Source organism: Salvelinus namaycush, chromosome 7 (assembly GCF_016432855.1).
Source record: "Salvelinus namaycush isolate Seneca chromosome 7, SaNama_1.0, whole genome shotgun sequence".
Classification (NCBI taxonomy): domain Eukaryota; kingdom Metazoa; phylum Chordata; class Actinopteri; order Salmoniformes; family Salmonidae; genus Salvelinus; species Salvelinus namaycush.
The window spans coordinates 59,651,833-59,669,954 of record NC_052313.1 but is presented as its reverse complement, the minus strand read 5'-3'; the positions used below and the strand labels follow the sequence as shown (position 1 = coordinate 59,669,954).

The 18,122-nt window shown below is 39.9% G+C and overlaps 1 protein-coding gene and 1 long non-coding RNA gene across 2 annotated transcripts; both read right to left on the bottom strand.

Moving 5' to 3' along the window:
* Nucleotides 1-4,374: 4,374 nt before the first annotated feature.
* LOC120050587 lies at nucleotides 4,375-6,494 on the bottom strand. The gene is made up of 2 exons (XR_005477208.1): nucleotides 6,452-6,494; nucleotides 4,375-5,697 (listed from the first exon to the last, which is right to left on the bottom strand). It is a non-coding gene; the product is annotated as an uncharacterized LOC120050587 (long non-coding RNA).
* Nucleotides 6,495-7,114: 620 nt separating this feature from the next.
* Nucleotides 7,115-10,196, bottom strand: LOC120050883 (gastrula zinc finger protein XlCGF17.1-like). Its single transcript, XM_038997407.1, has 2 exons — nucleotides 10,154-10,196; nucleotides 7,115-8,177 (listed from the first exon to the last, which is right to left on the bottom strand). The coding sequence occupies exons 1-2, from the start codon at nucleotides 10,194-10,196 to the stop codon at nucleotides 7,348-7,350; spliced, it is 873 nt and encodes a 290-aa protein (XP_038853335.1). The 3' UTR covers nucleotides 7,115-7,347.
* Between the last annotated feature and the right edge of the window lie 7,926 nt (nucleotides 10,197-18,122).

Below are 18,122 nucleotides of genomic sequence, written 5' to 3'. Positions count from 1 at the left end.
TTAAAATTAACGTTACTAGACATACAGTGTGCGTTACAGCCAGACTAGTGCCGCAATAATGGCGTCACTAGTCGCCATTATTGAGTTTACATTTTTCCACATAAAAACGGAATAACATCATAAATAGCTCTTACTTTTCGACGAGCTTCCATCAGAATCTTGGCCAAGTGGTCCTTTGTCCAAAAGAATCGTTGCTTGGTTGTAAAACGTTGCATTCAACTTCGGATATAGCAGCTAACAATAGCTAACAATAGCTATTTTGCCCCAGCATGTCCAAATCCTCACGACGCAATACTGAGGAAATTCCGAAAAATAGCAATATACTCGCATAATCTGATATAACTCGGTTTAAAATAGCTTCGTTATGATGTTTCTAACTCCTATATCGAATTAAATTACAGACGGATATATCTAACGTTGATTACTGGGCGTTTGAAAATGGCATCCTGAGGTCCTCCTCTGCGTAATGGTCAGCGTCGAAAGGAAGGCTACCCTCACTCCTTGGCCTTTTATAACCTCTGAGAGCTACGCAGAAAGCCCATTCCACTTCTCATTGGTTACTGACATCCAGGGGAAGGCGGGTGCAGTTCATGTCGTTCCATAGGATACACACAGACCTTAAAAACTGATCTGAGACCAGAGCTTCGCTCTCAGACCTTCGCACTACCTGTCATGGATTTCGCTGTAGAAAGAGTTCTGGGTCACCCACAGACATAATTCCAACGGTTTATGAAACTAGAGAGTGTTTTCTATCCAATAGAATTAATAATATGCATATTGTACGAGCAAGAATTGAGTACTAGGCAGTTTAATTTGGAGACGACAAAATGCTAATTCGAAACAGCACCCCCTGTAGTCGCAAGAAGTTAATGGCTTTTCGCAAATGTCTGCTGAATGTCTGTTGAATGTCCGAATGTGTGAATATAAAAGCAACTTTACCTCGGTAGTAGGCAGATTATCTTCTTCAAACAACGGTAAAACTGATTGACTTTCTTCCTTCTTTCCATCTACTACATGGTTTAGTGCTCCAACCACTCGTGGAATCTTCTGCTCAAGACGATGAAACTCAATATATAACAAAACCCCAGATATAACACCCTTTTATTGCTGACCTGCTCCGAAAAACACAATGCTTTCTCCTTCTGCTCTTCTGAGACGCATGAAATCAAAACAAAACCACTACTGGTCACTCTGACTGACTACCTTTCCTAATGCCTCCTTTATCATCTTTCTGGCCTCAAATTATCTCCCAAAAATACATAATTGTTGATGAATCGCGCTCCAAAAGAAACCGATGTTCGTTTACAATATCACAACGGAATGTATTACAATGTATAACCGTCATGCCTCAAAACTGGGAGAAAGAAGCAAGTCATTCACCCGCCATTTGTTCCTCAAGACGTAACACAACGACACGCGGATAATTGTAAGCGTCAACATTTTTGAAAACATTTGTAATTTGATATGGTTGCTATATTAATGATCAGTTTCCGTTAATGTCGCAAACTATTATTTCTCTAGGCCAACATAAGAAACTCTGCCTGGAAACTTGCATGCTAGCTAACATTAACACTAACTTAGCCTTTTCTCAATAGGGGGTGCTGTTTGCACTTTGTAATAATTTTGTTCCCAAATTAAACTGCCTCATACTCAATTCTTGCTCGTACAATATGCATATTATTATTACTATTGGATAGAAAACACTCTCTAGTTTCTAAAACCGTTTGAATTATATCTGTGAGTAAAACTCGAGTTGGAGCAATTTTCCTATGAGGAAGTGAGAAATCTGAAATCTGCAGGCTGTTCTGAGGTCGGTTTATTAATTTGCATGTATTCTATTGGTTGAGATGCACTGCATCGCCTTCCCCTGGATGTCAGCAAATAGTGAGAATTGGAATGGAGTTGCTAGGCAGATCTGAAGCCTTATAAATGGGCTGGCAACGTGGTGTCCTTTCTTTTTTCCCTTCGCCATGGCGCAAGACAGACCTCAGGATGGCGTTCTAGAAAGCTCCCGTTATAGCCCTTAGATATATCCGGCTCTGATTTTATTCGATATAGGTGTTAAAGACATCATAATGTTGTTATTTTAAACCGAGTTATATCAGTTTATATCAGTATATTGCGATTTTCGGGTATTTATTTGTGCTGCGTTCTAGGGAGTTGGACACGTCTGGCCCACATGGCTAATGTTTACTGCTAATTCCAACGTTGAAGGCGACAATCTACAACCGAGCAACGATTCTTTTGAAAAAGGACAACTTGCCCAAGATTCTGATGGGAGCTCATCAAAAAGTAAGAACTATTTATGATGTTAATTCGTTGTTCTGTTGAAAAATGTAAAACTCATATTCCGCCATTAATTTCGGTGCGGTCTCGCTTTAACGCACACTGTATGTCGTAGTAACGTTAATTTTAAAAATCTAACACAGCGATTGCATTAAGAACTAATGTATCTTTCATTTGCTGTCCAACCTGTATTTTTTAGTCAAGTTTAGGATTAGTTACTGATTAGACTAGGTGCCTCTCCCAAGATTTCTCCCGACATATTGTTGGCAGCTTGGCTACTATTCTCATTGTATAACCACGATTTGTGCCGCTAAATATGCACATTTTCGAACAAACTCTATATGTATTGTGTAATATGATGTTATAGGACTGTCATCTGAAGAAGTTTGAGAAGGTTAGTGAAAAAATTAATATCTTTTGCTGGTTTATTCGTTATCGCTATTGTTGGCTTGAATCAATGCTGTTGTGTGGTTGGCTATTGTAGTAAGCTAATATAATGCTATATTGTGTTTTCGCTGTAAAACACTTAAAAAATCTGAAATATTGTCTGGATTCACAAGATCTTTGTCTTTCATTTGCTGTATGCTGTGTATTTTTCATAAATGTTTTATGATGAGTATTTAGGTAATTCACGTTGGTCTCTGTAGTTATTCTAGTTGCTTTGGTGAGAGTTGTGATGGTGGCTGCAATGGTAAACTATGATTTATACCTGAAATATGCACATGTTTCTAACAAAACATATGCTATACAATAAATATGTTATCAGACTGTCATCTGATGAAGTTGTTTCTTGGTTAGTGGCTATTTATATCTTTATTTGGTCGAAATTGTGATAGCTACCTATGCAGGAAAAAAATGGTGGGAAAAAAAAGTTGTGAGTTGTGAGTGTCCTTTGCTATCGTGGTCAGCTAATAGATTTACATATTGTGTCTTCCCTGTAAAACATTTTAAAAATCAGAAATGATGGCTGGATTCACAAGATGTGTATCTTTCATCTGGTGTCTTGGACTAGTATTTAGTATTTACTTGTGTGTTTTGTGTATTTAGTATTTACGTCACTAGTATTTACTTGTGACGCTATGCTAGGCTATGCTAGTCAGCTTTTTTACTGATGGGGGTGCTCCCGGATCCGGGATTGTGTCCAAGTAGAAGTTAGCTGCTCTAGCCTACTATGGTCATGTCCCTCTGGCCTGGATAAACAAAGCGGCAATGTTGTGTATTGTATATTTTCGTAGCTGAATCAGAATTAGTTAGGTAACATAGAGGAATAAGATGTTTTATTTACTTTATACTTGTCATTAGAATGTCTTCTTTTGGACTATACTGTTGGCAGTTGCATTTTCCTATCTCCTCTAGGGAAAAGTCACTTGGGGCCCAGAGAGGGGAGAGGTCAGGCTTGTCTTTTACATGTCTGGTAATAGGCAGAATATCAGAAAGGGAGAAGTCAGGTTTGAACATGGTCTTCATTATGAATATATCTGTGAAACCATGTGAAGGGCTCCATTATGTCTGTACTCCAGTCATTCCCTCCTTTTCCCATTGGGGGGAGGAGTATGGCAGTGTCTGGAACCCTTGTATGCCCCCTCTGATGTTGAAACCTATCTTTCATAGTATATGACCTAGAAGTCACTCCCCCCAGGGAGCTTGTCCAGGGGTGGGTTGTATTTGAGATGGAAGTATCTAGAATTGACAATTGATATATGCCATTGGATGAGGTAATGTTTTGGTAATATGAAGTACCAAGAACGAGAAGTAGAACCTCGTCTAAGAGACCAAACTGAACGATAATTTATAGCTAACGCTATCTGGCTATGGGATAATCCTCTTTCAAGTAAAAGGCCCTTTGTGAAGTTCCTGAGATCTGTGGTTCGTCATGTGAGTTGAGAGGGGTGTATCTTGGCTATAAAAGATACAAAGTATTCTTTTGTAAGCACTCTCAGAGAATTCATTTATAGACACTGAATTGATCTGAGAGTCAAAGGGCTATGGTGAAACTCATATAATTAAAGATGGAGTTTAAAATATAACTGACTTGTGTGTGGTTTGTAAACTCATCATTTAGTAATACAGGAAATTACCATGACAATATACAGTATTTAACTAAAATCAGTTTATTTCATTTAATTATACACATGAGAAAAAAGTGGCTGCCCAGCATGAATTCATGTACAAACATTATTTTTCATTACATTCTTGTCATTTAGCAGATGTTTTTATCCAGAGAGACTTACAGGACAAAAAGAGTGTATTGGCTTGCTCAAGGGCACAATGACAGATTTTTCACTTAGTCGGCTCGGGATTCAAACCAGCAATCTTTCAGTTACTGGCCCAACACTCTTAGCCGCTAGGCTACCTGCCGCCAGATCAATTAACTTCAATACAGTTATTCAAATACATTCATCATCAATGACTAAAATAATGAATCTAGTATTAAAAGACAAATTAATAAACACAAGTAGTCGATTCATAGCCTGTTTATCATTAAACAAAATTGTTTAGTAATATAAAATAATCCACCCAAACTAATGCTGAAAAGTGATCACCACAACATCTTTATCTGATATACACTGAGTGCACAAAACATTATGAACGACTTCCTAATATTGAGTTATACCTCCTTTTGTCCTCAGAACAGCCTCAATTCGTCGGGGTATGGACTCCAAGGTGTTGAGAACGTTCCACATGGATGCTGGCCCATGTTGACTCCAATGCTTCCCACAATTGTGTCAAGTTGGCTGGGAGTGGATCTCTACTCCGAATAGCTTGATCCATCTCCTCCCACAGATGCACAATTGGATTGAGATCTGGTGACTCGGCAGGCCACTGCATTAAGCTGAATTCCCTGTCATGTTCTTGGAATCAGTTCTAGACAAGCCTTGTGGCGTAATCCTGCTGAAAAAAATCTATTTGCAGATGGATACACTGCCACCATGAAGGGATGCACCTGATTGGCAATGATCTTTACACAAACGTTGCTCCACTTTTATCAAGGGGCCCAATATGTGGCATGAAAACACACCATCATACCACCACCAGCCTGCAATGTTGTACTCGTGGTTTCCTCCCATCAGCGTGAAACAGCAGGAACAGGGATTCATCAGACCAGGCAATGTTTTTAAAATTCTCCAGTGTTTTCATTCCTTAGCCCACTGCAACATCTTGTTTTCTACTGAAAGCTAATGGGTATCCAAAATAAATACAATAACAACTACATCATTAAGGGTTATAGTTTTCACCTGGGTTCAGCTGGTCAGTCTATGTCATGAAAAGAGCAGGTGTCCTTAATGTTTTGCAAAATCAGTGTATGTTGTGTCTACCAGCTCATTCCCACAGAAAACTGCAGAGGGAAGCAGTACCACCCAGTCACCCATCAGATTCCATTGTGAGATGCCCCACAGATGATACTCAACCCTAAAAGCAAATTCAAGGTAATCTCAATATCTTTACAGTAGAAGCTAACAAAACTCACCAAAACTGACAAGTGGCTAACATTCTATAACACTCCCTTTCCTCTGCATTGTTCTCTCACAGTGAGAAACTATAGGATTACAATAGTGTTCTACACTTTCTTCATTTGATCCAATTCAACGTTGCCAATTATTTAATGACATGAGAATTAAGTGGAGTGTCTAATCTTAGCTGGTCTTGAGAAAACTGATGAGGCTTCTCTCCTTTATGTATACATTGGTGTCTTTTTAAATGGCCCAATCTGTAGAATCTCTTCCCACAGTCAGTGCAGTGATAAGGCTTCTCTCAAGTGTATATCCGTTGGTGTGTTTTTATTTTGCCCAATTGGGAAAAACTCTTGCCACATTGAGAGCAGAAGGCTTATCTCCTTTGTCTTTTCTCTAATGACCTTTAACCTCTCTGGGGTAGGTGGGACGCAATCGTCCCACCTGGCCAATAGCCAGGGAAAATACAGAGCGCCATATTCAAATAAAATGTTATAAAAATCAAACTTTCATTAAATCACACATGTAAGATACCAAATTAAAGCTACACTCGTTGTGAATCCACCCAACATGTCAGATTTCAAAAAGGCTTTTTGGCGAAAGCATAAGATGCTATTATCTGATGATAGCACAACAGTAAACAAAGAGTAGCATATTTCAACACTGCAGGCACGACACAAAACGCAGAAATAAAAATATAATTCATGCCTTACCTTTGACAAACTTCTTTTGTTGGCACTCCAATATGTCCCATAAACATCACAAATGGTCCTTTTGTTCGATTAATTCCGTCGATATATATCCAAAATGTCAATTTATTTGGCGCGTTTCATCCAGAAAAACAACGCTTCCAACTTGCGCAACGTCACTACAAAATATATCAAAAGTTCCATGTAAACTTTACCAAAACATTTCAAACTACTTTTGTAATACAACGTTAGGTATTTTTAAACGTTAATAATCGATCAAATTGAAGACGGGATGATCTGTGTTCAATACAAAAAGAAAACAAACTGACGCAACTTTTGTGGTAATGTGCCTCTCTCAAACAATTTACTTCAAGTGACCCTCATTTAAGATGGCCGTACTTCTTCATTACACAAAGGAATAACCTCAACCAATTTCCAAAGACTGGTGACATCCAGTGGAAGCGGTAGGAACTGCAAACAAGTCCCTTAGAAATCTGGTGTCCCAATGAAAAGTCATTGAAAAGACAGTGACTTCAGAAAAAAAAAATCAGAATGGTTTGTCCTCTGGGTTTTGCCTGCTACATAAGTTCTGTTATACTCACAGACATGATTCAAAGAGTTTTAGAAACTTCAGAGTGTTTTGTATCCAAATCTAGTAATAATATGCATATCTTATATTCTGGGGATGAGTAGCAGGCAGTTGAATTTGGGCATGCTATTTATCCAAAAGTGAAAATGCTGCCCCCTACCCCGAAGAAGTTAAGCTCAGCTGGTGTTTAACATTTTCTATAGTCAGATCAGTGGTAAGGCTCCTCTCTTGTGTTTCCCTTGGTGTCTTTTTAAATGGCACATTCAAGAGAAACACTTTCCACAGTCATAGCAGGAGTAAGGCTTCTCTCCTGTGTGTGTATATGTTCAGGTCATTTTAAGGTGTCCGGACGAGAGAAACTTGCCCCACAGTCAGAAAAGGAGTAAGGCTTCTCTCTTTTGTGTATACGTTCATGTTGTTTTAAGTTTCCCAGGTGAGAGACACTCTTTCCACAGTCAGAGCAGGAGTAAGGCTTCTTTCTTGTGTGTATACGTTCATGGTTTTTTAAGGTGTCCGGACGAGAGAAACTCGCCCCACAGTCATAGCAGGAGTAAGGCTTCTCTCCTGTGTGTATACGTTCATGTATTTGTAAGGTGCACGGTCGAGAGAAACTCTTTCCACAGTCAGAGCAGGAGTAAGGCTTCTCTCCTTTGTGTATACGTTCATGTTGTTTTAAGGTACCCAGTTCAGAGAAACTCTTTCCACAGTCAGAGCAGGAGTAAGGCTTCTCTCCTGTGTGTATACGTTCATGGTTTTTTAAGGAGCCCAGTCGAGAGAAACTCGCCCCACAGTCAGAGCAGGAGTAAGGCTTCTCTCCTGTGTGTATATGTTCATGACGTTTTAAGGTGTCCCGATATGAGAAACTCGCCCCGCAGTCAGAGCAGGAGTAAGGCTTTTCTCCTGTGTGTATACGTTCATGTTTTTTTAAGTGGCCCAGTTGAGAGAAACTCGCCCCACATTCAGAGCAGGAGTAAGGCTTCTCTCCTGTGTGTGCTCTCTGATGAACTTTTAGTGCAGTTGATGTTTTCAAGCATTTTCCACATTCAGAGCAGGAGTAAAGCTTTTCTCCTGTGTGTATTTTTAGGTGTATTTTTAGCTTTGATAGAAATGGGAAAATCTCCTCACAATGTGGGCAGTGGTGAGACCTCTTTGCTCTGTGTTCTTCCTGCTGTTGCTCTCTGGATGTAGAGAATGTCTCAACATGGTCTCCTGTGTGAACAATATCAGAACAATCAGTCAATTGGTGTGATATACATGTCAATCAAATGTATTTTATGAAGCTCTTTTTACATAAGTTGTAACAAAGTCCTTTACAGAAACCAACCCGAAATCCCCAAAGAGCAAGCAATGCAGATGTAGAAGCACAGTGGCCACGAAAAACTCCCTAGAAAGCAGGAACCTTGGAAGAAACAGAGAGGAACCAGGCTCAAAGGGGTGGCCGGTCCTCTTCTGTCTGTACCGGGTGACATATGTATTCATATCAGTAGGCTGTACAATACAGGGGAATAAAACTATTCTAAAAGTGGGTAAGAGATGAAAGCTAAAAAGGGGCGTGTCATCCTCCACTCACTGTCACAAGGGTTAGTAACTACACAGACTCATTTCATATCATCCTCCACTCACTGTCACAAGAGTTAGTAACTACACAGACTCACTTCATAGAACTTTAAAACACTGGCAGTTTGTCTACTTCACTTCTTTAGTCTACTCTCTGATCACTCCAGATAGCTCAGTTAATAAAACAAATGCTGGCAATACTGGTGTCAAACCATGCAAGTCTCAGTAGCATGAAATAACATCTACCTTCTCATTGAAACAGTTCATCATGAAACAGTTCTACTGCAACTTTTCATACACAGTGGGAAGTTGGAATGAACAACAAACTTAGTTAGAAAGAACCCTGCTCTTACCATGATTAACAGATGTCCCGATCTTCTCCTCCTCTTCTTCATCTTTAATGTTGACATTCAGCTCCAGTGTTTGACTGCAGTCTTCCAGTTTCACTGATGCCATCTCTGGATCCTGCAGTGCAAACTGGTCCCCACTGTCACAATCAGGACCCAGTGACTGTGGGTTTGGACTCAGTGTGGAAGGAGAGAGGCAGGCTGGGTTTGTCGTTACTGTTGATGTTACCGGCCTCAGACTTAATTCTAGTCCTGTAGTAACAATGAGAAACAGACACAAAAAGTTATTGTCTTGACAGTTCTGGCACTTTCTTTAGTCTCTAAAAATATATTATATGTTCAATTATCTAATTCAGTGCTTGACTTGGACTGAAATACGTGCCGGTACTGTTTATATTTAGGCACAGGAGCTCCACAATACTGTTGAGCTAATATTCTATAAGAGGAACTGTCACGACTTCCACCGAAGTCGGTCCCTCTCCTTGTTCGGGCGGAGCTCGGCGGTCGACGTCACCGGTCTACTAGCCATCGCCGATCCATTACATGTTCAGTATTTAACCCTCTGTTTCCCACATGTATGTGTGCGTGTTTGTTCTATGTTGATGACTGTATCTGACGGCTGGTATTTTGTTGCCGGGCTTTGTATGAACGCCCGTTTATTTGTGGTACCGGTATATTTCACGGAACGTTGTATTGTTTCTATACTGGTGTTTTTTCGTGTATTAACTAACTTGTCCACGCATCTCAACTCTCCTGCGCCTGACTCCTTTTCACCAGTTACCCAAAGCCTTGACAGGAACATGAGCTCAAACAGTAGACATTTGAGGTGCCGGTTCTCAGCTTCAGTGAGCTCCTGTCCAAGTCAAGCACTGATCTCATTTCAATGGATCAGGTAGCTAAGCATTGACAACAAAACATTAATTAATTCATATTACACAAAGTACACACTTTAAAATTAGTCTACACAAAGTAAGTGCACTTAAACTAAAGTAGATTTCCCAAATTCACATAAATGGCAAAAAAACATTTAGTACAAGTTTAGTTTTAACCTTGTCTTCACTGTATTATTTTAATCAAAAACCAATTGTATTTCCCGTTCACACCATAGTAACATTTATAGATAAAGATAGAAGCAACTGAAGGTGTCTGAATATTAGTACACATGTAGAAAACTGATGATCATTACATTCAGCTTCAAAACTGTAGTGTGACCGTGAAATTGTCTCTCTGCACCAGCACTGAAGTCCGTTGGCGCAGACAGAGTGAACAGCTCCATTTTACCAGCTCGTGAATTTTACACAAAACCAATAACATGCTAAACAAACTCAGAAAGCTCAAATACTTGTATTCTTTATTAAAACTACCATGAGGAAATTATGTAAATTTATTCAGACAAACCAAAAGCTTCTAGCTATGTGACTTGTAAAATAGTTGATCATAATCACTCGGTTTCACACAAAAATAAAACATCAAACCTTTACCAAACGTGATAATACCTTAACGGGATTGCAGCCCTAAAAAGTTAACGGGATCGATATGACAACAGCCAGTGAAAGTGCAGGGCGCCAAATTCAAACAACAGAAATCTCAGAATTAAAATTACTCAAGCATACAAGTATTTCACACCATTTTAAAGATACACTTCTTGTTAATCCCACCACAGTGTCCGATTTCAGAAAGGCTTTACAGCGAAAGCACCAAAAACGATTATGTTAGGTCACCGCAAAATCACAGAAAAACACAGCCATTTTTCCAGCCAAGGACTGGAGTCACAAAAAGCAGAAATAGAGATAAAATTAAATCACTAACCTTTGATGATCTTCATCAGATGACACTCATAGGACTTCATGTTACACAATACATATACACTGCTCAAAAAAATAAAGGGAACACTTAACCTGATGAGGACAGAGGGCGCTGTTTTCACTTTGGGGGAAAAACGTGCCCAATTTAAACGGCCTCGTACTCAATTCTTGCTCGTACAATATGCATATTATTATTACTATTGGATAGAAAACACTCTAGTTTCTAAAACCGTTTGAATTTTGTCTGTGAGTAAAACAGAACTCATTTGGAAGCACACTTTCTGACCAGGAAGTGGAAAGTCTGAAAATGATGCTCTGTTCAAGGGCCTGCCTATAAATGGGCATGATACGTATGAGTATACATGCACGTCATACACCTTCCCCTAGATGTCAAGAGGAAGTGAGAGAAGAAATGAAGTGTTTATCTTGGTCTGAGGTGGAATTAATCCTCTTGGCACGACGAGTCATCCATTTCCTGTTTTCTGGAAAGCGCGAAGATGGACCTGGAATTGCCTTCTGAAAAGCTGTCGTTATAGGCGACTACTATCTCCGGCTTTGATTTTATTTGATACATGTCACAATATCATCGTAAACTATGTTTTTTCAATATAGTTTTATTAGATTATTGAAATTTTTTCGGGACGTTAGGCGTGTTGCGTTGTCTGTGTTTGTTGACGATGGAAAGCTTCGCGCTACTTGGCCAGTGTGCTTGCTAATTCAAGAGGGAAAAACGATGTTCTAAATCCAAACAACGACTGTTCTGGACAAAGGACCCCTTGTACAACATTCTGATGGAAGATCACCAAAAGTAGGACCCATTTTGTGATGCTATTTCATATATCTGTTGAACTGTGTACTAGTAGTTTTGCGCCCAGGTTTTGGCCACTCTCTCGCTATAACATAAGCCTTATGTCGTAATGAAGATATTTTTAGAATTCTAACACTGTCCCGACATCGGTACACTTATGACAACATCCAGCTCTATTGCAGGGCGCGAAAATCAAAATCTATTTTTTTTTTAAATATTTAACTTTCACACATTAACAAGTCCAATACAGCATTTGAAAGATAAACATCTTGTTAATCCAGCCAACGTGTCCGATTTTTAAAATGTTTTACAGCAAAAACACCACGTATATTTATGTTAGTTCACCACCAAATACAAAAGAGGACAGACATTTTTCACAGCACAGGTAGCATGCACAAAGCCAACCTAACTAACCAAGATCCAACCAAACAAACCTAGAAACAACTTCCTCAGATGACAGTCCTATAACATGTTACACAATAAATGTATATTTTGTTCGAAAAATGTGCATATTTGAGCTATAAATCAGTTTTACATTGATGCTACCATCATAGCTACAGTCAGAAATAGCATGGAAGTAGCCAGAGCAAATACAGACACCAACGTCAACTACCTAATTACTCATCATAAAACATTTCAGAAAAATATATGGTGTATAGCAAAATGAAAGACAAAGATCTTGTGAATACAGACAATATTTCCGATTTTTTAAGTGTTTTACAGCGAAAACACAATATATCGTTATATTAGCTTACTGCAATGGCTAACACACAACAGCATTGATTCCAAGTAATCGGTAGCGATAGCACACCTCGACAGATATATGAAATAGCATCCCAAATTGGGTCCTTATCTTTGTTGATCTTCCATCAGAATGTTGTAAAGGGGTCCATTGTCCAGAACGGTCTTTGTTTGGATCCAGAACGAACTATTTCCCTCTTGAATTAGCAAGCACACTGGCCGTGCGGCGCTAACCTCTCCTTCTTGAAAAAAATCATCCAACACATCACGTCTAAAGTCCCGAATAAATTTCAATAATATAATTAAACTATATTGAAAAAACATACTTTAGGATGATATTGTGACATGTATCAAGTAAATTCGAAGCCGGAGATTATATTCACCTATAACGACGGTTTTCCTGGAGGCAATACAAGGTCCAACTTCGCGCCTTCGAGAAAAAGAATTATGGCGGACCTCTCACTCCAAGAGGCTGTATTCAATCCCAGAACGAGATATTCAAGTCCTTTCTGCTCTCACTTCCGCATGACACCCAGGGGAAGGCGTATGACGTGTTTCTATGGTCCCAAGTGACATGCCCTTTTATAGACAAGCTCTTGAAAAAAGACCTCGCATTTGGAAATCTCACTTCCGGATAGGAAATGGGCTGCAGAAAGAGTTCTGGTTCACTTAGAGAAATAATTCAAACGGTTTAAGAAACTAGAGAGTGTTTTCTATCCAATAGAAATGATAATATGCATATTGTACGAGCAAGAATTGAGTAGGAGGCCGTTTGAAATGGCCACCTCTTTCCAGGTTACTCAGTGCTGCCCCTTGCAGCCATAAGAAGTTAAGAACTAGTGTATCTATCATTTCCTATACAACATGTATTTTTTTGTAATGTTTATGAATAGCTATTTGGTCAGAATAGGTGAGAGTCTAATAGAAATATCCGCACATTCTGGGAAAAGAAGCTACGTTAGCATAATGGATAACCACTGATTTCAGCTCTAAATATGCACATTTTCGAACAAAACATAAGTGTATGTATAACCTGATGTTATAGGACTGTCATCTGAGGAAGGTTTATGAAGGTTAGTGAAAATTAATAACTTTTGCTGGTTTATTCGCTAACGCTAACGTGCCTATTGCTATCGCTAACGTGCCTTGATGAATGAATGCGGTTGTGTGGTAGGCTATTGTAGTAAGCTAATATAATGCTATATTGTGTTTTCGCTGTAAAACACTTAAAAAATCTGAAATATTGGCTGGATTCACAAGATGCTTGTCTTTCATTTGCTGTACACGATACATTTTTCAGAAATGTTTTATGATTAGTATTTAGGTATTCCACGTTGGTCTCTATAATTACTATGGCTGCTTCGGTGCTATTTTTTACGGTAGCTGTGATGGTAGCTGCAATGTAAAACTGATTTATACCTCAAATATGCACATTTTTCGAACATAGATTTATTGTATAACATGTTATAAGACTGTCATCTGATGAAGTTGTTTCTTGGTTAGTTTGGTTGGTTCTTGGTTAGTTAGGTTGGCTTTGTGCATGCTACCTGTGCTGTGAAAAATGTCTGTCCTTCTTTGTATTTGGTGGTGAGCTAACATAAATATACGTGCTGTTTTCGCTGTAAACCATTTTAAAAATCAGACATGTTGGCTGGATTCACAAGATGTGTATCTTTCATTTGCTGTATTGGACTTGTTAATGTAGGAAAGTTAAATATTTCAAAAATATATATTTTGAATTTCGCGCATTGCCTTTTCAGTGGAATGTGTGAGGAATTCCGCTGGCGGAACGCCAGAGTCAGACAGGTTAAACAACACAATGTAACTCCAAGTCAATCACACTTCTGTGAAATCAAACTGTCCACTTAGGAAGCAACACTGATTGACAATAAATGTCACATGCTGTTGTGCAAATGGAATAGACAACAGGTGGAAATTATAGGCAATTAGCAAGACACACCCAATAAAGGAGTGGTTCTGCAGGTGGTGACCACAGACCACTTCTCAGTTCCTATGCTTCCTGGCTGATGTTTTGGTCACTTTTGAATGCTGCCAGTGCTTTCACTCTAGTGGTAGCATGAGACGGAGTCTACAACCCACACAAGTGGCTCAGGTAGTGCAGCTCATCCAGGATGGCACATCAATGCGAGCTGTGGCAAGAAGGTTTGCTGTGTCTGTCAGCGTAGTGTCCAGAGCATGGAGGCGCTACCAGGAGACAGGCCAGTACATCAGGAGACGTGGAGGAGGCCATAGGAGGGCAACAACCCAGCAGCAGGACCGCTACCTCCGCCTTTGTGCAAGGAGGAGCAGGAGGAGCACTGCCAGAGACCTGCAAAATGACCTCCAGCAGGCCACAAATGTGCATGTGTCTGCTCAAATGTTCAGAAACAGACTCCATGAGGGTGGTATGAGGGCCCGACGTCCACAGGTGGGGGTTGTGCTTACAGCCCAACACCGTGCAGGACGTTTGGCATTTGCCAGAGAACACCAAGATTGGCAAATTCGCCACTGGCGCCCTGTGCTCTTCACAGATGAAAGCAGGTTCACACTGAGCACATGTGACAGACGTGACAGAGTCTGGAGACGCCGTGGAGAACGTTCTGCTGCCTGCAACATCCTCCAGCATGACCGGTTTGGCGGTGGGTCAGTCATGGTGTGGGGTGGCATTTCTTTGGGGGGCCGCACAGCCCTCCATGTGCTCGCCAGAGGTAGCCTGAGTGCCATTAGGTACCGAGATGAGATCCTCAGACCCCTTGTGAGACCATATGCTGGTGCGGTTGGCCCTGGGTTCCTCCTAATGCAAGACAATGCTAGACCTCATGTGGCTGGAGTGTGTCAGCAGTTCCTGCAAGAGGAAGGCATTGATGCTAAGGACTGGCCCGCCCGTTCCCCAGACCTGAATCCAATTGTGCACATCTGGGACATCATGTCTCGCTCCATCCACCAACGCCACGTTGCACCACAGATTGTCCAGGAGTTGGTGGATGCTTTAGTCCAGGTCTGGAAGGAGATCCCTCAGGAGACCATCCGCCACCTCATCGGGAGCATGCCCAGGCGTTGTAGGGAGGTCATACAGGCACGTGGAGGCCACACACACTACTGAGCCTCATTTTGACTTGTTTAAAGGACATTACATCAAAGTTGGATCAGCCTGTAGTGTGGTTTTTCACTTTAATTTTGACTGTGACTCCAAATCCAGACCTCCATGGGTTGATAAATTTGATTTCCATTGATAATTTTTGTGTGATTTTGTTGTCAGCACATTCAACTATGTAAAGAAAAAAGTATTTCATAAGAATATTTCATTCATTCAGATCTAGGATGTGTTATTTTAGTGTTCCCTTTATTTTTTTGAGCAGTGTATGTTTTGTTCGATAAAGTTCATATTTATATCCAAAAACCTCAGTTTACATTGGCGCCATGTTCAGAAATGCCTCCGAAATATCCGGAGAAATTGCAGAGAGCCACATCAAATAACATAAATACTGATAATAAACTTTGATGAAAGATACATGTTTTACATAGATTTAAAGATAAACTTATTCTTAACTTCTCTAGGGTACGTGAGACGGTAGCGTCCCACCTCTTCAACAGCCAGTGAAACTGCAGGGCGCCAAATTAAAATACAGAAATACTCATTATAAAAATTCAGAAGACAAAACATATTTTACATAGGTTTAAAGATTAACTTCTTGTGAATCCAACCAGTGTCAGATTTTAAAAATGCTTTACGGTGAAAGCATACCTTATGATTATTTGAGAACATAGCCGAGCAGACAAATCACTACAAACAGTAACCAGCCAAGTAGAAGAGTTACACAAGTCAGAAATATAGATAAAATTAATCCCTTACCTTTGATGATCTTCATATTGTTGCACTCAGCAGACATTCATTTACTCAATAAATGTTCCTTTTGTTCGATAAAGTCTCTTTATATCCAAAAACCTCAGTTTTGTTCGCGCGTTTTCTTCAGTAATCCACAGGCTCAAACGCAGTCAAAACAGGAAGACAAAAAATCCAAATTGTATCCGTAAAGTTAATAGAAACATGTCAAACGATGTTTATATTCAATCCTCAGGTTGTTTTTAGCCTAAACAATCGATAATATTTCAACCGGACAATAACGTCGTCAATATAAAAGGTAAACAAGAAAGGCGCTCTCTCCGTCGCGCGCATGAAAAAGCTCTGTGACACTTTAGGGTGCACTCATTCAGACTGCTCTTACTTCCTCATTTTTCAGAATACAAGCCTGAAACAATTTCTAAAGACTGTTGACATCCAGTGGGAGGCATAGGAACTGCAATTTGAGTCCTAAGTCAATGGATACTGTAATGGCATTGAATAGAAAACTACAAAACCAAAAAAAAACTACTTCCTGAATGGATTTTTCCCAGGTTTTCGCCTGCCAAATCAGTTCTGTTATACTCACAGACACTATTTTAACAGTTTTGGAAACTGTAGAGTTTTCTATCCAAATCTACCAGTTATATGCATATCATATCTTCTGGGCCCGAGTAGCAGGCAGTTTAATTTGGGCATGCTTTTCATCCAAAATTCCGAATGCTGCCCCCTACCCTAGAGAAGCTAATGCAACCGCTGTGTCAGATTTCAAAAAAGCTTTACGGCAAAAGCACAATATTCAACAATCTGAGAACAGCGTTCAGCCACAAAAGGAAGCCATACAGTTAGCCGCCAAATTGTGGAGTCAACAAAAGTCATAAATAGCATTATAAATCTTCACTTACCTTTGCTGATCTTCATCGGAATGCATTCCCAGGACTCCCACTTCCACAAGAAATGTTTGTTTTATTCGGTAATGTCCATAATTTATGTCCAAATAGCTACTTTTGTTAGCGCGTTTGGTAAACAAATCCAAAGTCACGAGGCGCGTTTGCTAAAAGCAGACGAAATGTCAAAAAGTTCCGCAACAGTCAGTAGAAACATGTCAAACGATGTATTGAATCAATCTTTAGGATCTTTTTAACATAAATCTTCAATAATGTTCCACCTGGAGAATTCCATTGTCTTCAGAAGTGCGATGGAACAGAGCTCCCTCTCATGTGAACACGCATGATCAGAGCATGGTCAGCTCATGGCAGACCTTACTCATTCCCCTCTCCTTCAGCCCCACTTCACAGTAGAAGCATCAGACAAGGTTCTAAAGACTGTTGACATCTAGTGGAAGCCGTAGGAAGTGCAAACTGGCCCATATCCCACTGTGTATTCGATAGGCGATGAGTTGAAAACCTACAAACTTCAGATTTCAGACTTCCTGGTTGGATTTCTTTCTCAGGTTTTTGCCTGCCATATGAGTTCTGTTATACTCACAGACATCATTCAAACTGTTTTAGAAACTTCGGAGTGTTTTCTATCCAATACTAATAATAATATGCATATATTAGCAACTGGGACTGGGTACCTTTTCATCCAAGCTACTCAATACTGCCCCTGCAGCCATAAGAAGTTAATGGATGTTTCCTAGCATGGTATGACATGTTCTTTCGATATTAGACAGTTTAAACGTGCCATTACATACCTGTAGTAATACATGGAAACGGACAAAAAGGTTATCTTCTTGACATCACAGTTCTGGCGTTTCTTTATTCTGAAGAATGTTGTGTGCCTGTCTGGAACTTCCTGTTCCCCCACTACCACAGTGCAGCCACAGATAGAACAATGAGACAGATATTTCAAAAGATGTATAAATGTGAAGCATCCGCTTAGCGTTTCCACTCACTACCAAATACGGTAGTGAGAAGAAGCCCACTGGCAAGCAGTGGGAGAAGATGGAACGAGATGGATTTTGACCGACATTCTGCAAATGTTGTCATCTATGAAACATCTGAT